This window comes from Melanostigma gelatinosum (assembly GCF_949748355.1).
Source record: "Melanostigma gelatinosum genome assembly, chromosome: 23".
NCBI lineage: Eukaryota > Metazoa > Chordata > Actinopteri > Perciformes > Zoarcidae > Melanostigma > Melanostigma gelatinosum.
This window is the reverse complement of record NC_136656.1, coordinates 2,546,467-2,569,891: the sequence shown is the minus strand read 5'-3', so window position 1 is coordinate 2,569,891 and position 23,425 is coordinate 2,546,467. Positions and strand designations below refer to the sequence as shown.

General features: G+C 44.5%; 2 protein-coding genes across 5 annotated transcripts in view; one reads left to right on the top strand and one right to left on the bottom strand.

Moving 5' to 3' along the window:
* phka1a (phosphorylase kinase, alpha 1a (muscle)) overlaps positions 1-2,194 on the bottom strand; it is a 17,983-nt gene extending 15,789 nt beyond the window's left edge. For 2 of the 3 annotated variants that reach the window (XM_079295449.1, XM_079295450.1), the window contains exon 1: positions 1,923-2,194. In XM_079295449.1, coding sequence (XP_079151575.1) covers positions 1,923-2,000 — 78 coding nt within the window. In that variant the 5' untranslated portion in view covers positions 2,001-2,194. The remainder of the gene's footprint in view (positions 1-1,922) is intronic. The other variant, XM_079295451.1, reaches the window with a different exon arrangement.
* Positions 2,195-3,083: 889 nt separating this feature from the next.
* On the top strand, positions 3,084-22,964 carry hdac8 (histone deacetylase 8). 2 transcript variants are annotated; one of them, XM_079295312.1, is made up of 11 exons: positions 3,084-3,300; positions 3,771-3,823; positions 4,046-4,176; positions 4,851-4,992; positions 5,130-5,242; positions 5,697-5,774; positions 5,934-6,042; positions 6,149-6,321; positions 7,083-7,177; positions 15,674-15,779; positions 20,727-22,964. In XM_079295312.1, exons 1-11 carry the CDS (start codon positions 3,181-3,183, stop codon positions 20,747-20,749), a joined length of 1,143 nt encoding a protein of 380 aa, XP_079151438.1. In that variant the 5' UTR covers positions 3,084-3,180; the 3' UTR covers positions 20,750-22,964. The 2 variants fall into 2 exon arrangements, with proteins under 2 accessions (XP_079151438.1, XP_079151439.1); XM_079295313.1 differs by lacking the exon at positions 15,674-15,779.
* Positions 22,965-23,425: the final 461 nt, after the last annotated feature.

Genomic DNA, 23,425 nt, shown 5'->3' with positions numbered 1-23,425 from the left:
TAAGCCCCGGTGCTTCCTGCTGTAGAGGCAGACAACACTCTTTCATAACAGAAGAACATGCAGATGAGGAAATGTGAAACTATGCAGTTTGATGAGGAACTGGAATAGAATGCGTTCTTTGTGTACTACATGTGTGTTTCCTGCTGTAGCTGCTGCTGCAGCTCTTTCCTCCATCTTTAGGTTTTACTGAAACTAACTGATGCAGTCTTTCACCATCAGCTCCGGTTTCATCACTGACGGAGAGAAATGTCACAGAAACGTTGCACAAACAACGAGAGAGTCGACATGTTGGACCCCTTCTTCTTCCTCATGGGAAAGTGATGATTCATGTGTTTAGAGGAGCAAACGTAGAGTCCACAACATATACATATGTACAGATATTTATAGATCTGTACATATGTATATTGAGCAGAGAGGAACAGGCGGATAGATTTACTGTGCAGCCTCAGCTCCCAGTGAGCACATTACGGTCATTAGTGCAGCGATCCGGTGAGCTGAACACTGGCTGGAAGCCATTTTGGGTCAGTTTCAAAAGGTGACCTCACACAAGGTTTGTCCTCTTCTTCTTCTATGGAGACGTTTATCGTAGTTTCTACACAACTAAAGAAATAACAGATGTTTGAAAGATGTAGTGAGAGTCCCGCCCTCCAAACCAGCCTCTATTCCATTTAAATATAATACATTTAATATGTTTTCTCTCCTTAAGTCTTCAGATTCTATCTAGTTTTTGCAGCTTGTTGTCCTGTTGTTCTTCTATCTTTGTGAGGACCAAAGTAAGTTTTAGGTGTTATGTGGAGTGTTTTTAGACCAGTCATCACTTCTCAAAAAGGCTATTTGAGAGATTTTAGAGTCAAGTTTGGAGTTTAAGGATGTGTGTAAGGATGTGTGTAAGGATGGGACGATGTTGGATTTCGATTGGGATAAATAATTAAATTAATTTACAGAATCTGGATGATCGTGAATATGAAAAAGCTGCAGAATCCATCATGTTTTAGTGTCATTTTAAGCATATTTATCATGATAGTCACGATTACTTTGGTGAGGATGATCGTGACATGATTAGATAACCTATTACAGTTATGTTTAGATCAGGTTTGTTATGGTTTATGTTCTGTACGTGTGCATTATACTTTAAAAGTATGTAGAATGTCTGTGGGACTGTCCCATGAACAGTCCCCCCTATTCCCAATGTACAGTGAGGAAACACCAGAGGAAAGACTTGTGATGAATACAGCTCCAAAAGACAGATTTAAGAGATACAATAAATAAGAAGAAAAATCAATAAATTAAGTTTATTTAAAAGCCAGAATAAATGAAAGGAAACATACAATAAATATTATTAAAGTTAAATAAATAAAGTTAAATTTAAAAGCCAGATGTAAATCACAATAAACGAAGCTCGATTAAAAGCCAGAATAAAAGGGCAACAAACAATAAATAAAAATAAATAAAGAAAGCTCAATTTAAAGCTGCAGGACGAAATACTGAAGTACAATACAAGTACAATAATAAATACATCTCAAACAAAAGCCAGACTAAATTAAAAGTAACATACAATAAATATTAAAATTAAATAAATAAAGCTGAATTTTAAAGTCCAGACTACAAAGGTAACAAACAATAAAAAACATAAATATATATATAAATAAAGCTAAATTTAAAGCCCAGCCTAAAAATGTAAAGTGCAATAGATAGAGCATACAATGTGTGTGTGTGTGTGTGTGTGTGTGTGTGTGTGTGTGTGTGTGTGTGTGTGTGTGTGTGTGTGTGTGTGTGTGTGTGTGTGTGAGCGAGAGACCCGATGCATTGCGTAACGTGCACTGACTTCACCTCCTGCATCAACACATCAGAGTGAGTTCTCACCCACCAGACTACTTTGATGTGACTCTTAATATTGAACGTTGAACACGTGAAACACTCACTTGGTGCCTCAGGATAGTCTGCTGCACCATCCGGGCATAGTTGTCCAACTTAACGCCGGAGTTGCTCCTGCTCCTCATGATTGACAGGTACAACGGTTGAGCGCGCTTTAAGAGGGGGGGGGAGGGTCAAAGTATTCAACAACTTAAACTCGCTAAATCCTCGACGGTGAAGTCATTTTATCGACTAGAAAAGTTGCTGCATGGCTGGATGTCCCGATAAATCCTGCTCAACGGCGGCGGCAGCAGTGACGAGTGAAGGACCCACAGCGAGGGTTGTAACCTGAAGTTGCCGTAAAGCTGCTGACAGGAAGCATGAACAATACAGGAAGTTACGAGACGAGGCCTTCAGAATAAAGGCGTGTCAGAAATAAAAAATAAAACAATAAAAGATATATCATTACTGACAGACACTGGACTACAAGTATTAAGACTACTACTTGTGTTACACGTTTGTTTAAATAAATATCTTATTTTTTGTACTTTACTCTCACTGCAGTATTGGATTTCCGTGCTTAGCTGTTATTACATATTTTATTTTGAATGTCCTAACCGGAAGAGGTAATCCTCGTTTTAAACAACTTGACACTAGTGTACCCTTGAATGAGTGTACCCCCACTCACTGAGTGCATGAAATGTGGTTGGTACAAGTCAGCTGTTTTTGGCGCCCTCTAGCGAAAAATAAGTTATATGTATATTTATTTTATTTTATTAAAATATAGTTTTTTATGCATCCATATCTTAATAAATATGTATTATAATATCACAAATGTATTGAGTAAAAGCTGTGGTCTAATTGTTGATGGAAACTATTTTGAAAAGTTAGCTTGTTAGCTACTTATTGAGAAGGGAAGTGAAAAGACTCCAATAAATCCCAGAATGCTCCTCGCGCTGTGTGCGTTCCACTTTGAAAACGTCCGCGCGCGGAACGTTGGATTCGATGTTGGTGACCGTTAGGACAGTTTAGGACGCAGCTCTCCATCGTATTCTTGAACAAAAATGTTTCAAACGAGTTAAAAAATACTATGAAGTGTATTTTATTGAACGCTGTATAAATTACATTTTTATCATCGTTGTTTTCCGTCTAACGTCTCGAGTTGAGGTGAACACCGGCAGTGAACCGACTTTACCGGGGGGGGAATGTTGACGGTGTAACACCACACTTGAGAAGAAGACGCCGCTCGGAAATCTCTTCACTCTAACATTTTGTTTTTCGCTCCATTCGCCATTTAAACATTATTTATATTTTAATACATCGTAAATGAGTCACAGGGGAGACCGTGATGATGACGACAGCTGCGGTAGTAACCGGAAGGTCGCGTATGTCTACAGCCCGGAGTACATCGAGCATTGCGACAGTTTATCCAAAGTGCCAAACCGGGTGAGTTGGACCGAACGTTAACGAGCAACCTTTGTATTCACGTCGCAAGCAGCCGTTTGTACTCGCGAGCAACCGTCAAACGTTGTGCTCACGAGCGACCGTTGTCCTCACGAGCAACGGTTGTGTGCTCACGAGCAACCGTTCTGCAACCGTTGTCCTCATTACATACACTACAGTCATTGAGAAAACGCTTTTATCCAAAGCGACTTACAATAAGTGTATTCAACAGGTATTCAAGATAACTACTAACGTTAGTCACCAGAAGTCATTAGTGCATCTCCTTTTTTATTAAACAAGCATCTAAGAGCATACACAAGAGCAAACGTACAGTGCAGAAATAAACGAACACAATAAGTGCAACAAACTAATACTCACGAGCAAACGTTGCACTCACAAGCTCTGCTTTGTTGTTGTCGTCATCGTCCAGACCTTGCAGTAATTGTTGTTTATTATTTCCTGTTGTCTTCCAGGCGAGTATGGTCCACTCACTGATAGAAGCCTACGGACTCCTGAAGCACGTGAGGTGAGTGACGGCTGATGACAGTTTTCTAACATAAACAGACTTCGCACGACGATGAAAACTCATTTACTCATTTTACAGCTAAACATTCATGGGAAGATGTCAAATATATCTTCCTGCTTGCACAGTTCAAGCTCTGGTTCACCTGAATGATGCAGATTCATCTTATTTTGGAGGTGTTGCATACGTTTTTGCAGAAATCGGTATGTTTTATTGTCTCTCCAGCACCATTAAACCTCAGGTGGCCTCCATAGAGGACATGGCCAAGTTCCACACGGACTCCTACCTGGAGCATCTCCACAAGATCAGCCAGGACGGAGACAACGACGACCCGCAGTCGGTCGACTACGGCCTGGGTGAGGAAAGCAAAGACCTCACACCATGACAGCGTTATTTAAAACAGAGCGAGTAAAGTGGTACAAGTGTTCGTGCAGTACCATTTAATCGACAGCAGGGGGCACTATAACACCAGATTCAAGCAGAGAGCACAGCTCCTTATCTGAGCTAAACCTCCAAAGACATCCCTCCATGTTTGTTGTTCTTGGATGAGCTGCCTCTGCGTCCGTCCTTCTCCGAATGTTTACATTTCTAACTTCAGACCGATCCTCAAGTTCAACCCTCCTTGTTTTCGTTTCCTTGACTCGTTCCCTCCTTTCACCCCCCCCCCCAATCCATCAGTGCTCTTCTTCGTGTCCTCGACTCGTTCCGCCATCGCTTCCTCTCCCGGGTTCATCAGCAAACGGCTCCACCTTTTCCTGGATTCTCTCTGCCGTCGCTCCCCTTCACCTCTTTAGTCTATTGTTCCATCACACTTTGTTCTTTTCCTTCGCTCGAGTCCATTCATCTCCCTCACTTCTGTCTCCTTTCCTTCCTCCTTTTCTTTTCTTCTTTTATTTACAGCCCATCAGTTTCATTTAACCTCTTTTATGAGGACATGATTGAGCCTTGAGAAGTGCTGCCTGTACAGAAAAAACACTTAAATCTCAGATAAATATATTTATTTCAGATATTTATTCCCCCCCCCCTCCAGGTTACGACTGTCCAGTGGTGGAGGGGATATACGACTATGCGGCAGCAGTAGGGGGCGCTACGCTGACAGCAGCCCAGTGTCTGGTGGACCAGAAGTGTGAGGTGGCCATCAACTGGGCGGGGGGGTGGCACCACGCCAAGAAGTAAGCCCACCTGTGGATCCCACTCACCTGCAGCCGTCCTCCTCAGTTCCACCGATGGGCCTGAGGGGGGCGCTCCAGGTAAAAGGTCACACTTTTTAAAAAAACGCACACCTGTTTTATTTGTGTCCGTCTCACAGGGACGAGGCTTCGGGTTTCTGTTACGTGAATGACGCCGTGTTGGGGATTCTCAAGCTGAGGGAGAAGTACGAGAGGGTCCTCTACGTGGACGTGGACCTGCATCACGGAGATGGTACGAACAGAACAAGTAGAAAAAAGATCAAACAAGTAGGCTCAAGCTGTGGTGTCGTCAGAGGGATGTTTGTTATCAGGCTGAAAAACCTCAAATAGATCCCTCCAGCATTTGTTAGTGGAGGTGCACAGGTTTAAAAATATCATCGTCGCTTTTGTTTTTTTATTTTAATTTGTTGATTTTACAAAATTATTTTCCTCAATTTATTTTACTAAATTTTACTTTTATTTTATTTTATTTTACATTTTATTTTATTATACATTTTATTATATAATTATATGATATATTGTATCGACTGTCTCACTGAGCTTTCTGTTGTTTTTATTTTCTTGCTTTTGCTGCTCTGTCTGTCAAAGCAACTCTGTTTTTAAAGGTGCTATATAAATAAAGTTATGATCATAAAGCACCTAAATATATATATTTTGTTGCTTTCTTTCTCCTCGGCTCACTTCAGGTGTGGAAGATGCCTTCAGCTTCACGTCCAAAGTCATGACCGTCTCCCTCCACAAGTTCTCTCCTGGATTCTTCCCAGGTCTGTCCTTACAGATGTTTAAAATATATATTTTAAAAGATAACCTGCGCTGTGAGACAGTGTACAATAAGACGTGTGTGTGTGTGTGTGTGTGTGTGTGTGTGTGTGTGTGTGTGTGTGTGTGTGTGCGTGTGCGCGTGCGCATGCGCGCGTGTTCAGGTACGGGTGACCTGTGTGACACGGGGCTGGGTAAAGGCCGCTGGTACGCCGTCAACGTCCCGCTGGAGGACGGCATCAAGGATGACCGGTACTACCAGACCTTTACAAGGTACACACACACACACACAGAGTAACTCTCCTGAGGGCCCTCAGGCTCCTGATTGGCCCCCAGCCTGCATCAATATGTTTACGTCTGTCTCGCTTTTGTTGTGCAGCGTGATGCAGGAAGTGCGAGCGCAGTTCAACCCGGAGGCGATGGTCATGCAGCTGGGAGCCGACACCATGGCGGGTGACCCCATGTGCTCCTTCAACATGACCCCGGTGGGGGTGGGCAAGTGTCTGCAGCACGTCTTGGAGTGGCAGCTCCCTACACTGCTGCTGGGAGGAGGTACGCTGTGTTTATCTCTGTCCACGTATGAATCATGTGTGTTTGTGTGTACGTGTACTGTTAAAGTACTCCTTATGAAAGGTGGATACTGTCTTATCTCCCTTGTGTGTTTTTTGCTTTGAATCTCAGTGATTCACACACACACACACCATGCTCTGTTCCAGACCCCTCAGCCAGATGATAGCTACTACTTATACGACACAATGAAGCCATTTTACTCAACTACAATCCCACCTCTCTTCCTTTCTCTCCCTCCCTCTCTGTCCTACATACTTTCTCTCTCAGCTATATCCTCCTCTCCTTCTTGGTTCTTGTCATTCTCTTCATTTCACTCGAGTCCATCCTCTTCACTTCTTCTCACAGACAGAGACAGAGAGCGAGAGACAGACAGACAGACATAGAGAGCGAGAGACAGACAGACAGACAGACAGACAGACAGACAGACAGACAGACATAGAGAGCGAGAGACAGACAGACAGACAGACAGACAGACAGACAGACAGACAGACAGACAGACATAGAGAGCGAGAGACAGAGATTATCTTGACTTCCTGTTTATGTTTCCTTCGAATTGACTGTTAATTGAAATGAAACGAGTCCACACAGATGAATTTAAGACTTTTTTTTGCCTCACTTTCAATCTATATCTATAACTTTCAATTCAATTTTATATCTCCACAGCGTCTGCCAGACATGCTTCATGTGACCACATGCTGATGTTTCCTCTTCATACCTGTCTGTTTCTCCTCTTCCTTCACCAGGAGGTTATAACCTGGCGAACACGGCTCGTTGTTGGACCTACCTGACGGCGGCGGTGCTCGGAAAGACACTCTCCTCTGAGATACCGGACCACGAGGTACGACCTCTCTCTCTCTCTCTCTCTGTCTCTCTCTCTCTCTGTCTGTCTCTCTCTGTCTCTCTCTGTCTCTCTCTGTCTCTCTGTCTCTGTCTCTCTGTCTCTCTCTCTCTGTCTCTCTGTCTCTGTCTCTCTGTCTCTCTCTGTCTCTCTCTGTCTCTGTCTCTGTCTCTCTGTCTCTCTCTCTCTGTCTCTCTCTCTCTCTCTCTCTCTCTCTCTGTCTCTCTCTCTCTCTGTCTCTCTCTCTCTCTGTCTGTCTCTCTCTGTCTCTCTCTGTCTCTCTCTGTCTCTCTGTCTCTGTCTCTGTCTCTCTGTCTCTCTCTGTCTCTCTCTCTCTGTCTCTGTCTCTCTGTCTCTGTCTCTCTGTCTCTCTCTGTCTCTGTCTCTCTGTCTCTCTCTCTCTGTCTCTGTCTCTCTGTCTCTCTCTGTCTCTGTCTCTCTGTCTCTCTCTGTCTCTCTCTGTCTCTCTCTGTCTCTCTCTCTCTGTCTCTCTCGCTCTGTCTCTCTCTCTCTGTCTCTCTGTCTCTCTCTCTCTGTCTCTGTCTCTCTGTCTCTCTCTGTCTCTGTCTCTCTGTCTCTCTCTGTCTCTCTCTGTCTCTCTCTGTCTCTGTCTCTCTGTCTCTCTCTCTCTGTCTCTCTCTGTCTCTCTCTGTCTCTCTCTGTCTCTCTCTCTCTGTCTCTCTCTCTCTGTCTCTCTGTCTCTGTCTCTCTGTCTCTCTCTGTCTCTGTCTCTCTGTCTCTCTCTCTCTGTCTGTCTCTCTCTGTCTCTCTCTGTCTCTGTCTCTCTCATGGCCACAATCACGCACATTCACATATTCCCACATGAACACAAACGCGGTCATTCATTGTACTGTCACACCAAAAACCCACCAACACACCCCCTTGTGTTCACTGTCTGCTGAGTCACTCCATCTAATCAAAGATGGCCGCCTGCTTCTCAATAATGGGGTTTGTCTGCAGGTGACTCAGACCGAGTGTGTGTGTGTGTGAGAGAAACTAGTGTTGACAGTTCCTCTCTGTCTGCCTCATCACACACAGGCTCCTCTCTCTCCATCTTATTTATATAATTATTATTAAAGCAGTAATCTAAGTTTGAATGAGTTACAGATATTCCGTTCCATATATTAAAGAAATAATGCATGAGTTACTTCCCTTCATGTTGGTTCTTACTTTAGTACTCATTGTTGTTACCAATGAGGCAGGTTAGTTCGCCGTCGCCATCTTGGATTACAGCGGTATACGTCTGGTAGAGACCTGTCAATCAGCGTGTAGCCCCGCCCTAAAGCATCCCCTGCTTTATGGTCTGTGTGACTGTAAATGGACCATAATGTACTAAATGAACATCATGCTGTATTGAAGAAGACTTGAAACAAGAGATTGAGACATAAACTCATGTTTACAATGTTTACTGAGGGAATAAATCAAGAGAGAAGTAGAGTCATTTTCTATAGACTTCTATACAACCAGAGGAGTCGCCCCCTGGTGGACACTAGAGAGAATACAAGTAGAGTATAACTCGATAATCATCAATGTTCTGATTTACTCCAACAAGTATTCAATGAAGTCTGGTTTCCAAATAAACCAAATCAGGTCATCAATTAGATTTCTGTAGTTCTGTGATGTTATTAAGACGTTTCCTGTCGGCCTCCAGTAACAGCATTATGAAACGCAGCACTGAGCAGACCGTTGGTTATTGCAACAGTCTGCTTTCTGTGAACCATTAACATTTAAAGTGGAACTGAATCTGGTTATTCGCCGTAATCGGGTCACGGTGTGGATGTAAACAAATGAACCTCCTGAGAAGTGAGTGGAAACACTTCTTGGATTTGCCTCCGCGAGAGAGGAAGAAACATGCCGGTGATTGAATAGAAGGGACGCGTGTGATCCCGAATGTTGTCATTATGCTGACTGCGAAATCAAATAGACTCTCCAAATATCAGACGACCCATCTGCCTCTCTTGCTCCTAGATACACTCTCTCACACACAAAGGGTCTCTTTCTCCAGCCACTGGTTTCTGGACCTTGTCTTGGTCAAATGTAATGAATAGCTGTGTGTGTGTGTGTGTGTGTGTGTGTGTTCTGACTGTGATGAAGGTACCTCTTGTTTCTCCTTGTCAGCGTCCAATGGCCCTAAATAGCCTTTGACCTCATTAAGAAGCACTCACTGAAAACAAAGCAACTATCAGTGCAGGCAGCTGCCACAGACGATGAAGACGAGGGCACACACACACTCTCACACACAGGCACGCTCGCACGCACACACACACACTCTCTCACACACACACACACGCACTCACATTTCCTTTGAAGAAACAAACAACCTAATGGCTTTTCCTAACTTGAATGTTGCTTATTGGCTTTCAAATTTAGTAGTTCATCTATTTTGAAGTTGAAGTACTGCACAAGTTAACACAGGTGTGTGTGTGTGTGTGTGTGTGTGTTCGTGGCCCAGTCTGTGCCCGTTGTGCTCGATAAGAGGGGCATTTATCCATGATGACCAAGCAAAGCTGAAGTTCCAGCGACATGGGGAACAAAAACTACCTTTGTACCCTTTTCTCTGTGTGTGTGTGTGTGTGTGTGTGTGTGTGTGTGTGTGTGTGTGTGTGTGTCCACCCTTCTGCTCTACTGTAGACTAAACCACATGAATGCACACATTCATTACAGTCGGATAATGAACTCGTCTGTTTAATAGCAGGTTTTTTTTGCGTTTCTTTGTATGGTAAACTGCCGCCAATGTGGAGAAAACAACTGATACTCAAATGGGAAACTTTCCGTTAGGAAGTCACACCGAGTAGAAGTTAAATAAATGCTTTTATGTTTCCACTGTGCTGCTGCTATAGACTGCATATAAAGAGGTGGACATAGTCAATACTGGTTTAAGAGTTTAGTGCTGGTAAAGCATCCCCTGCTTTATGGTCTGTGTGACTCTAAATGGACCATAATGTACTAAATGAACATCATGCTGTATTGAAGAAGACTTGAAACTAGAGATTGAGACATAAACTCATGTTTACAATGTTTACTGAGGTAATAAATCAAGAGAGAAGTAGAGTCATTTTCTCATAGACTTCTATACAACCAGAGGAGTCGCCCCCTGGTGGACACTAGAGAGAATGCAGCTTTAACACATGAAGCTTTGACTTCACTTTTCAGACCCGTAAATTGCCGCCTGGCAATGTGTCCTTAACTTAAAAAACGTTCTTTTAGTTTCAAGCATAAAAAAACAGCCACTTTAGTTTGTTTTATCGACTCAAATCTCACGGAAATCAGTCCAAAAATATCGATGTAGGTTTGATTTTTGTTGATTTGGGCTCATTTTTAATGGAATCAACTTCATCTGTTTTTTCTCATCAGTACCCGAGAGGGCGAGTGTTCAGTCTGTCTGGAGCACTGGACTGAACGGTTAAAAATAGTAGTCTAAGAAACACAAACATCAGTCACAGTTGGCCGGTCACGTCAACAATAGTGCTGCAATATTCTCTGATTACCGGTCAAAATATTGCCCACAATGACCCGCTGCTATCAGACTTATTCTACTCCAATATCTTATGAAAACACAAGTAGAAGTGCCTTTTGTAGTTTGAACCGGGACTCGAGCCGTCGTGTCGAAGAGTCGTTAACCCTCCCTGTTGACTTGTATTGTCCGATAGCGGTGAGCTGATCCGCATTGACCCCCCCATTGTGCGCGTGAACACTACGGGTCAGAGGTCTGTGAACGTCTCTGATTGGACGGCCATGCGGAGTGTTCTCAAGAACGTGTCCTCACTCGGATTTACATGTAGCGTCTGATGTCCACATGCTGTGTAAATTCAACGTCGCAGCAGCTGATAGCAGAGTTTCTGGACTCTACGGCTGTCACAAGAAAAGCCCCGCACACATACACTGTTCACCAGGGGAACTCAAATCAACAAAAAAACCACCAGCCGCCATTGCTATGGAAAGTTTTAATTGCGTTATACCCAGAACCATGTGTGAAAGGCTCCGCCTCCGTCAGTCATAAATAGATATGAAAGAACTGCTGGGAACAAACCGGTCAACCTGCAGTGTGTGAGTTCAGTTCCTCTCGTCTCCAGTGAGAGAAACAAAGGTAAATACGAGTGAGTGTCACAGGAAGGGAGGACGTCTCTGCTCCCAGATTGGCAGAAGGGGAGGGGAAGCGTCCCGCCTCTTTACTTCCTACTTCCTCTTTTCCTGTCTGCAGCCACTTCCTGTCCCGCCCCTCGCTGCCGTCGGGGATGTGTCTGCTCCCAGAGTCACGGGCTCAATCACCGGAAACGTCACCGGAGGAGAGAGTGTGTGTGTGTGTGTGTGTTGAGACCGAAGGGAATTTGCCTGTTCACAAAATGACATCTTCCATTAATCCAGCGTGTTGCTCCTGTGGGTCATTCCTCTGAACGTGGTGGGGAAAGTGTCTGTTGGTTTGTACCAACAATGAGCTGAAAGAGTTGGAGAGTCACGTCTGTGTGATATCGTGTTGATGGACGGGTTTGATCCTAGAAGATGGGCTCATTAATCACTTCATCTTCATTTGTGTTTTCCTACCAGATGTTTTACCTCGTAGAACTCAGGAGTTTCTGGTCCAGCGCTGCCCAGATCGGTTGGTTAGTTTGAGTTATTGTGTGACTTTGGAGAATCCAAACTAACTCTGGTCTGCTTCTCCAGACTGGCAGCATGCCGACCGCCATCTTCTGCTGAACATCGAGGGAAAAAATACCGATGCACCGTCTTCTGCTGCCAAGTTGTCTCTATGGGTTTTAAAATGTAAAGAATGTTGACCGGAGCAGCCGCCTCCTTTAGATGAGCAGACCTGCAGGTTCACCTCTCTGCAGGAAGAATTAGCTGCTGAAACTGATTATTCAAAGTTTAAACCGCGAAGCAGTGAAGTCATGTTGGCTTTGAATCTCATCTCCCAGGCTTCCTTCTAGCTTTCCTGATTAATCCCCCAAAAACACTGTTTGTTGCCTTAAAAGGAAAACTGACAGACGAGTCTATAAAAGACGGATTGACGAAGAGGTAGAGGAGGATGGGAGAGAGTCCAGAGGGGGGGGGGGTTGAAAACATTCATCAGAGAGCAGACACAGAGTCCATTTGTTTTTTCGGAGACGTTTTCCACTCCGCTGTGCCGCTCGGCATCCTTCATAGCTGGAGATCCTGATGGTCGCTGTGAAAACACACACACACACACACACACACACACACACACACATGCTCATGTTCTGTCTTTCTACTCACACATGAGCTTTCATAGAAACACGAATAAATACACATGTACTTGACAAGTATACAGATGTCTATTATGGACATACTACAACTGTTATTACTGTGTATTTAATTACACTATTCATGTACTATTTCACGTAGTACTTATAATACTATCACTGCTACAACTGTGATCGCAACTTCTGTGACTACAACTAAATACTCCAGTTTTTTAAATCTTTACTTCAATACAAGTACTATTCCAGCTCGACTGGAGCGCAGCAGAGAAGCCGAGGCATTACTCGTGCACGAGGGTACGGCCTGGCGGAGACCCTGAGCGTCGGAAGCTCGCGCGCAATGCATCCTGGTACATGTAGGCACAAGCAGGAGGACACGGCTTTTTCCGGTCAATACGTTGATAAATGTAGACATAAGTGTGTCGCCGCAGTAAAGATCTTTTGTGACCGTAGTAAACATGTGTGTGCATCTCTGCATCAAGGCCGGTGTCTCTCGTACAGACGGTGAGTGACGGGCAGAGGGTCGGCGGTGAATAACCGGAGACCTTCCTCTGTTTATCTCCTGTTGGTCTGTGCCAGAGACACTGGAGCCAGTCAGCTGGTACTTTCTGTCTCTTGACCTCGTTCATGCCTCACTGGATCGCCCGCTGAACTCACTGGTTGTGTTCAGCGTCGCTCTTCTTCTGTTCCTCTCATTCTACTGCGTCATGAAGTCTAAAAAGTATCACGAATATCACAGAAATATCTCTCTGGAGTGTCCGCACCGCTCTTTCTCCCCATGGTCATCCAAGCCAAACAAGCAAGCAGCAGCAGGACACTGTGTGTGTGTGTATGTGTGTGTGTGTGTGTGTGTGTGTGTGTGTTGCTGGACAGCAGGAGACAGAGCACTGGGTTCATGGGAAATACATTGCGGCCGTGTGTGTGTGTGTGTGTGTGTGTGTGTGTGCGTGTGCTAACTAACCACTCGCATGTTGAGCTCCGCTGAGACCGGAGGTAAGACACAGAGACTCATCGGAGCTAATTGGAAGCAGACACACACACACACACACACACATTTAAAGACACCATGGATATTTGCTTGTAGGCATGGACTCGTGCAAGCAAATATCAGCAGACCTTGACACAAACACACACACGCACACTTACCTTCATCTACACACCCACACACTACCATGCATTCCCTCTCTCTGACTCTCACACACACACACACACACACACACACACACACACACACACACACAGGGCTATTAAACAAAGACAGAGTTGTCTTTGTCTATACTCCTACTTCATGTTGGCTCAGCTCTGTGTGTGTGTGTGTGTGTGTGTGTGTGTGTGTGTGTGTTGCCAATACAGACTTTTCTGAAGTCTTCTCTAATGACATACATCTAATCCACTGAAGGGGTTCAATCCAAAACCAGATATTCCGTCTTAAAATGGCGCAGAAATCATTACGGGATGTTTACAGACTCACGCCGCCAGCTTAAAGGAGCAGTGTCACATTATTTTGGGGTGTTTGCCGTCTTCAGATCTGGTCAGAAGCTTAAATTAAAGGTTCATCAATTCTGCCCTACCGTCGCTAGTTCCAGCCTTCTTAGAATCAACTTTCATGCTCCACTTTCACCTCCAATTTCAGATCAGATGATTCCAAACTTTATTTGAGAGCCAAAGGTCCGTGTCTTTGGAGTTTGTCTGGAGGAATATGGGTCCTATTGCTCGTCCTCAGGCCGAGGCTTTCACAACAGCCGCTTGCAGACGGACTGACGCACTTGTGGTCGGACTTGGCCCCCGAGTTTGTTTTGCTCTCATGGCACTGAGTCACGGCCCGAAGAAATTCCTCGGAAATATGTTTTTCTAAACCGACGTGCTCGGGTTTTAACTTCTGCTTGAACCCGCTTCTCTGGGTTTCCACCTGTTTTTAGTTTTTTTATTTTACTCGCACACATTGGCTGGCTTTGTTTCATGGATCGGTCCGACTCTGCCAGGAGCCTTCGGTATGTGCTGAAATCATCTCGGCCTTTGTCTTCCTCTTCTCGGCGAGGCCCAGGCGGTCCGTGGAGGTTTTGACTGGTTTGTGGTTTCTGCTTTTCATTTTATTTCTGTACGTGAACCAGACGAGACCGTCTCATACATTTGTTTGTGTTAATGCGACTCCTGGACGTCAGAAGATATGAGGAACATGTGTCCGTCTGAACGCTCTGATGTGTTCGGTAGCGACGCCGGCGGCCTGGCTCTAGGGACGGGAATACCGGTCGCTTTCGCCGCTTTGATACGGACGGAAACATCTCACATCTCAGCCACGAAATCTGACTTGGTGAAGCCTCGACGTTCCCTCTCACGCCACCATGAGGTTCACATTTGTGGTTTTTGAAGAGTTATCTCGACAGCTATCGGACGGCAGTGCCATTTGTCATAGACTTCTGGATCAACTGCCATCATCAGATCAATATCGTTACTCGTCCAAATACCTGCAAAACGAATGACATTCCCGTCAGCCTCGGCTGCAATAAGTCTAAGAATGCCGACACGCTGAACTAAAAGCACTACACCAATGTCTGGAAGGGGAGAAACCGGTAACTTCTGCTCCTATTTCAGGCTTCCTTCTGTATGTTTCCCCAAGTGATGAAACCTCGCCGTCGATGTACGTCCAACTAGAAGTGCTGTTTTCTTTCCACTCACAGGCTCAGATTGTTATCAATGTCTGACTACGTTATGGAAAGAACCCTTCAGAGAAATCCTCTGTCCACGTGATCCGGTCTGTTCATTCGCTCGGAGAAGTCTCGTTCTGGACTCTCGTGGCTTCATCCACATTGTAGAAATCAGCTCAGCCATCGTGTTAAAAATATAAAATACAATAACAATCTGAGCATTGACGGAGAGGAGTCACACAAACATGGGAAATAGGTTGAAGAACACCAAAGTTACACTTTAATACTTCAGTTACTTTAAATTGATTTATTTAACCCATAATGCACAGGATCAAAACTATAAAAATGAATTCAGAACCGGTGACAGCGTCAGGTTTGTTCCTCTGGAAGCCCGTGTAAACATTCATCACCAGTCAAGTTTCACAATCCTGACGATCAAAGTCCGAACGGAGCCTGAACTCGTGCAGGAAAGCAGCTGCGTTCTTTAAAGAAAGAGCCGACGAGGAGCCAGCGTACGTTGGCGCTCGGCTGCAGATGTCAGGGATGGAAGTAGGACTCAAATAACAGAAAAGAGACATTTTACAAATCCATAAATCCAGGAGATGTCGTAATGATCGCTGTGATGTGATGTCTAGTTTTTCACAGAGTACGGACCTGACTACTCGCTGGAGATCAGCCCAAGCTGTCGACCAGACCGCAACGACACCAAACACCTGGACCGGGTCATCAGCACCATCAAAGGTGTGTGTGTGTGGATGCACAGGTGTGGGTGTGGAGGGTAAAGAGGTGTGCGTGTGACTCCCTGAGCCCTGGCTCACCTGAAGCCCTTTTGTCTCTTTTTATGTGGTTTCATGTGTCTGCTCTTGTTTCTATACGTCTCTGTGTGGGATGAAAGTATGACTTGTTCTTCTCTTTTTTCTTCTTCCTCCCTGTGGCTCTTAACGTGTGTGTGTGTGTGTGTGTGTGTGTGTGTGTGTGTGTGTGTGTGTGTGTGTGTGTGTGTGTGTGTGTGTGTGTGTGTGTGTGTGTGTGTGTGTGTGTGTGTGTGTGTGTGTGTGTGTGTGTGTGTGTGTGTGTGTGTGTGTGTGTACACGGCTGCTCTTTCACCTCAACCTCAATCAGAGGCTTCATACATGTGGTATTTTACCCTTTTCACATCTTTCTCTTTGTGTGCGTGTGTGTGTGTGTGTGTGTGTGAGTGAGTGAGAGGTTCTGTGCTTGTAGCCGTGTGGTTAAACCCAAAAGCCGGCCTTTTGGTCTCGGCGCTGACAGCCCACAGCGCCCAGGAGAGCTCCTCCGTCGGGGTGAAACGCGGGCGAAGAGTTGAGCGGCGGGAGCGTTATTGTAAGGAGGGCGAGGTCGGGAACAAGGAGGGGAGCGCGTCTACGAGTCGGGTTCATTTTGCGAGCGCCGCGCTGCGTGCAGCCGCCGAGCCGGCTTCTTGAGGTCTGAGCTCGATCGTTTTCGGTGTCGAAGATCCGGTTTGTGGAAGTGTGAACCGCAGACAAACGGGAGAATCCTCCTCACTTTCCCTTCGTCGGTGAAATGCGATGTTTGACACGGCAGCGATCCGTTCTCTGTGAATGAGACAAGATCCTGGCAGGATTTAAATCTGGTCACAACACCATGTGTTCTGTTGAAGAATGTCAGATGTGTTCCTCATCTTGTTCCGTGTCAAATCTCCTTAAAATAACAGTCAACCATGCTTGGATAGCAACCGATTTAACCGTTATTGATCAATGAACCAAACTCAAGGGTTCAGTTCAAGACTATCAAGCTCTTCAGCTCCATCTATCCGAAATGTAAATGTAAAGCATTGTTTTTAGGTCTCCAGTCAGCTTTTTCATCCGGGCAGTTGTGACTCAGCAACTTTTAGTTTTTAAGCAACCCCGCTTCTGGAGTAATTGTTAAATCATTTCAGGGCCGCAAGGAGAAAAAGGTTATTCAGCACACAAAAGGAAATGTAGCTCATAACAATGATAATGATAAATGTAGCCTGTTTATAGATCTCCTGTATCAGTGTGGTCTTAATCATTCATAACTTTCCCTCCGCTCTGTTGACCGGCTGCTCTAAAATGATCAAAGATGTCCGCTACACAGAAACACATATAAGTGATCACAGAGTTTGAAAAACCTTTTTTATTTTTCAGCGGAAAACGTCAGCTCAGTGAGAATGGAAAGACAAAACAGAGGGGGGGGGGGAAGTGTTCTCAAACGTTCCCCGCATTAGAGCGGACATGGTATCAATTAGCAACTGAAGAAAACACGTAAACTTAAACCCGGTTTATCCAAAACAGCATGAAACGCTCTGAGGCTCCAGCTCACATCACATCAGGGCACGGCAGTTCGTTTGCCGATATTCGGTTGGTGCGTTGGCTCGCATTAAATCATCACAACCAGACGGGCCGAGAGTAATCGCTGGTCCGCAGTCATACGGCTTTTATTAGGGGCGACGTGAGGGGATCGAGGCGGATGGAGGGAATAAAAAGAGAGGGGAAGAAATGAAACGCAGACGAGCCAAAGACGGAGAGAAACTTGCTGCCTCTTTGGGTCGGCTCGCCGCTGCTCTGATTCCACCTGAAGTGTGTAAATGAAGTGAATTTATGAGCAAAGACGCATTGATTTCACCTCTTTTATTGGCCTTCCCTTCTTCCACTTCTTCTTCCGACCGGTCACATCTGTTTCATGTCCTCTCTCCTTCTTTTCCTTCATGTCTTTCTGTCGCTTCTACTCACATAATGAGCGCTGTCACCGCACAACAAGCAAGACACCGAAACCACCGAAGAAGTGACGGCATTATAATTTTAAACATCGGAATATATTTTGGTCTCTGTCTCTGATTTAAAAGAAGGACCCACATGTCTGCCCACTGAACGAATTCACACGCATAAGAATAGACCGTAACGCACACGCATGACATCATCGGGTGGATCCGTGTTTCTCTGGTCTGGCAGTACTGTGCAGCTTATAAACATTGGTTTCCCTGAGAAGCTGCCGTGTGAGTTAGTATTTGTGTTTTGTTCTGTCTGCTGGCACGAACGGACCGTAAAGATTTCAATCGTAAAGTGGTAATCTCCGAAATCCTGTCCCGAACCCATATGTTCCACGAACAATGTGCACAATACGAGCTCACTGCTAGCACGTCATCTATTTTATCTCATTAGCCGCAGTAGATTGCAGACCCCACACGAGGACAAGTGTCGAAATATTTGAACGAAGGCGTTTACGCTCTTCGTTGCATTATTCTCCCAGAAACGCCAGAGCGCGTACAAACAGAACGTAACCGTCACAAATCAAAAAGACAAGAGCGTAACCGGCAAAACACCATAAACCAGCGTCCACGCGCCGGAGGAGGGACCGTATACGTCACCGTCAACTCGGATCACATGTTCATGGCCTACTTTCTTGCCTTCATACGAACCCTGTAAAGAAACAAGTCAAGTGTTGCATGAAAACGAAGGTTCAACGTCCTGTAAACGATTTGATTTAGCGGCAAAATATTCACTCAAATGTAGATTTTTAAGACCTCCTGTTTCTACTGCATCTATTCCTTCTTCATATAATCCCCAGACATGTAAATAGTGCTGATATCAGTGAAGTATTCGTGCTAACATTCGTACGTTAGCATACTAACGTTAGCATCGGACTTAGCTCTACGCCATCAGCCTCCACTGTACTTTGAGCTGAATGCTAACGTTAGCACTCTTAATGTTCGTCTTCTCTTTTACTTTCTATTTTTCCCATAAAGCACTTTGTTCCCTCACTTTTGAGAAGTGCAGTATCAATTTTAATCCCTTTAAGCTCTCAGTCGTTCTTCTTGTTTCTCTCTCGTGCGTCCTCACTGAGGCTTGTTAAGCGGGCCGGTCAATTAAAATGTGATTTTATTTTTTTATTTGGCGATTGTCAGATGCGGCAGCAGCTGTCTGACCGAGTGGATTCACAACTGTGTTTACGAGACTGGTAGCGAGATTTCCCCAGAGGCTGCGTGTGTGTGTGTGTGTGTGCGTGTGTGAGGGTGTGTGTGTGTGTGTGTGTGTGTGTGTACTGCCAGTCTTTCTGTGTGACTGTATCTTATCTGTGTTTGTGTGCGTCAGCAGGGAGTTATGGCGGCATCTTTACATCCTGTGACTCGTTAATTCTCTTCTGCGCACACACACACACACACAAATACATTTTAAAATACACATTGACACGAAGAAATACATCCAAACATGTTCAGAGAAGACGTATCGGCACATTCAGACTCAAACAACAGACTTTGTGAGAAAATACCGCCGAGGAAACACGCATGCGGTATAAAAGCCACCCGGCGATGCTGTGACAGATTAACGTTTGCAGGTAGTAAATACCAGAGGCCCCCGTGGACACTCGTCGCTTTACCACAATTTACCGTCTACATCTGGTAAAGCAAGAGGGATGGAGAGAGAACTGATGGAGGGGGGGGGGGGAGAAATAACCTGCAACCTTTTCAATGAATCTTTTAGTCTATAAAATACACAAAAATAAAAACAACTGAGGGTGACGTCCAACCGTCTGACAAACACCTGAAACATAATCAGGAAGACGGAGAAACAGACGGAAAGAATATTCTATAAACAGGAACAAATGAATAAAAGCTCCCTCAGACTCTGATCTTCTTTTTGTTTTTTGAGTTGATGAAGTCATAAATCTCAAGAGTGATTAGAAGTCTGTGATTTTGCCGGTTTATCAAATGTCAGAAAAAGCTTCATAACACTGAGTGTCACCACTTTCTCTCTTCGGCCCGGTGAACGGTGGATAGACTGGTTCAGGGTTTTATTGTTTTCGTGGAAGTGACCGACGTCATGCGGCCTCGTTAAAATGAGTCCGGAGGCTTCTGTGGGTCTGAACACCGCGTCCTGAGCAAACACTAACGGGCTCCGGTCAGTGAGCACGAGCACGCTTTGTGCAGTTTCACATATTTGTGCTTGTGTTGGGAGTTGCCACGTGGAGTCAGACACAGACAGTGAGACGGAGCGTCCAGAGGAAGGACAAACACACGGCAGCATTGAAACTGTTCAGGTCGTCCTCTCGATAAAGCCGCTGCTGTTGTCACTGCAGGCCCAACATGACAGGACTCCACTGACAGCTCCACAATGGCCAACAAACAGGACATCCTCCTCACTGCGTCAGGGCAATGACTCACCCTCTGATCCTCTCTCTGTGTGTGTGTGTGTGTGTGTGTGTGCAACATGTTTATTTTTCTCAATCAGGCAATTTAACATCACAATAGATGAACAAAGCGGCTTTGTTTGCAGTGAAACGTAAAGCGGCGACGAGACTTTATAATGCTGTGTGTGTGTGTGTGTGTGTGTGTGTGTGTGTGTGTGTGTGTGTGTGTGTGGGTGTGTGTGTGGGTGAGTCAGACGTGGAAACCAAATCTGTCCTGATGCAAATGAACTTGCAGTGTTGCTTAACGTAGTAATTTCCATATCGATTCCCGTTTTGCATGCTTGCGTCGTGTTTCCTCGGAGGCGACGGCCTCGGCCAGATGTTATTTTGCATTTTGTGTGCGTGTAAAAATAAATGTGTGTATTTCTGCTTCCATGTTTGGTTTGGTTTCTCTTGGTCTTTAAATTGTACATTAGCATCGTTTTGCATTCCGTTTAACGTGATGAATTTCACCCGTTTGTCACCCCTCTCATTTCTCTCTCTTTCTCTTGTTTACAGGGAATTTAAAGAATGTGGTTTAGGAGTTGGCAGCCTCCTCCTCCTCACAAACACACACCATGTTTCCAAACAAGGTCGATACTCGCCGGCTTTAATGAAGACAATATGAAGCGGACCCCTTCGGCCCGAGGCGCTGAGCGAACGAGGGAGGGATGAAGGCAGGAGGGAAAAAGAGAGCGAGGGAAGGGTTTGGAAAACATTAGCTGAGTGTTTCCAGGGAAAACAGTTTAATACGAGGGGGGGGGGGTGATGTGGTTTCTGTACACTCAGTTTATAATCCTTTTAGTTTTTTGGAAAAAGGTGAGTGTGTGAGTTTTGTTTCGTATCGAGGGAAGCGTTTGTGTTCATCCAATCAGTCGGATATTTTAAACGAAACGAAGAAACTGATTTTTGCAGGTGTCCGGTTTCACGTTCACCTCAGTGCTGCTGTGACTTCAGCCCCCTGAGGACAGATGAGCACTAAAACAGACACAACACGAACACTGAGGTTCCCCAAAACATCTCGTTAGACTAACGAAAACAGGGCTTTCTACGCAGGTCTGAACAGCAGATTAAATGAATTGAGAAACTTGGAAAGTCTGAATAAGTTTGGACAGTTAGACGAAGAGGTTTTCCGCATCGGGCAAAATCTGTTTTGTTTGTTTGTAAAAACAAACTCATTTTAACTTTCCATTTTATCATTTAAAATTCCAAAGATTTCATGAACTTGTAAAGGTTTATTAGATGAAAGCAGAAGATGTAAACTGGTAGAAGAAGCTGAAATCAATTCACTTCAGGTCAATAAACAAACAGACGCAGGTTTTCTCAGAAGGACCATAAATGCATCGTCGTCAAGTCTCGAAGTGTTTGCAGGTCACTAAACACGTCCTCGCTTCCAGTTTATCGCTGAAAACATTGACTGAAATCTGAGGAATCTTTGGTGAAAATGTTGAAATCTGTTCCTCTGTTTAAATATATAAATAGATACAATTATATCCACTGTAGCTGCCTTTTAAATGTAGCTATGACGTCCCCAATTGCTCTGCAAAGTCTGTTTTGTTTTTGAAATGCAAAGATCTCAGTTGTCGGTCTTTAAAATGCCGAAACGGTTCTAAAAATAGCTGCCGAGTGCGTCTGATTGTTTCCGGTCCTAAAACAGAAACGTCTTGTTTTAACCCCTCCAGCTGTAGCGCTTGTGATGTGGCACATCAGTGACGTTGCACAGCTGCACATCAGACTCCTCTTAATCCTCTTAATGAAGATTTAATGAAGATGGAATTTTAACACGGGGGAAAAAAACATGTGGAGGCTAAATGCATCGTTACAGGAATGTTTTTTGTAATCTCACTGTTTCATGACATTTCTTACCAAATGTATAAAAATCTGGATGTTCATTCTTTTTTTTTTCTGTAACCACCGTGTAGCGTTATAACCACAACACCAGCCTGTTCTTTACTTTCTGTAGACTGAAAATTAAGCTATCAGCGCGTTGCGACATCTGGCGAGTTAATGACTCAATAACTGCCGACAGCAATGTGAGCGTAGATGAAGCATTGAGTCGTTTAATTTTTCTCATTTAGCGACCGGCTAGTTAGCTAGCTAACATTAGCGTCCTTATTCCCCCATGTTTTCATGCTACCTTCAGTTGGCTAGTAAGCTAGCAAACATTAGCTTCCTTCTCCACCATGTTTTCATGCTAACGTTACACTGGTTACAGGAAATGAGCGGCAGCGCTCGGTCCCTGCTGTTTTCATGCTAACGTTAGCTGGCTGGTTAGCTCGCTAATGTTAGCTTGCTAATTCCACCATGTTTATATACTCAGGTTAGCGAGTTAGAAATGGTAGTTTTACAACAACAAATAACACTGTTTAGCTTTTTTCCATACTTGGAAAAGACAGAAAGTGGACCTTGAGTAAATATATTTAGCCACTTAACTTTAATTGTGGCAACTAAAAAACATTTTCAGGAAGTGCAATCCATAACTAGTTTTATCTAGTTATGGATTTTTTCCAAAAGATTGGAAAGCCTTTTAACAATATATAACTATAACTGTCAATACATGTATGTGACCACGTTTTTCACATTTCATCATTTGTCCAAAACATTTTAAATCCACTTCAGATGAAACTTGTGTCGGAATGTTTTAGCACAACGTCAATTTGTTCAAGTACGTATGTTGATGCTTTTTTTTTTTTTTTTTTTTTTTTAAGTGTTGGCATGTTTTGATGTACATACCGCGGGCTTTTTGTTGAAAATAAAAGCCAGGATAGCATGTTGTTGTCACGTGTCTCTGCTGCGTCTTTAAGCGGTGATTTATGAAGTGTGTGTCGGTTAAAAGAGGCTTTTTAATGGAGAGCGTTTTTGAACGAGGAACCATAAATGTCGGCCCAATTTCCTTTAGAAGTGATGTTCCCCCTAAATGAATGGCCTGGAAATTCACACCAAATGTAGGAGTCACCAGCCGGAGCTGGCATGTGCAGAACAGAAGTGTGTGAGTGCGTGTGTGTGTGTGTGCGTGTGTGTGTGAGGATTTCCTGTGATCTTTATGAACACTGCTGCGGTCACCTCGGTGGTTTGAGCCCAACGTAGCCGGAGCAAATGAAACCCATTACACCGTTTACGAGTTTGGAAAAGGAGAGACGATTGAAATTCTATCTCATGAACTGGGAGGAGGGGGAGGGGGAAGAATAGTCAAAGAAACATCCGATGTCCCGGTCAGC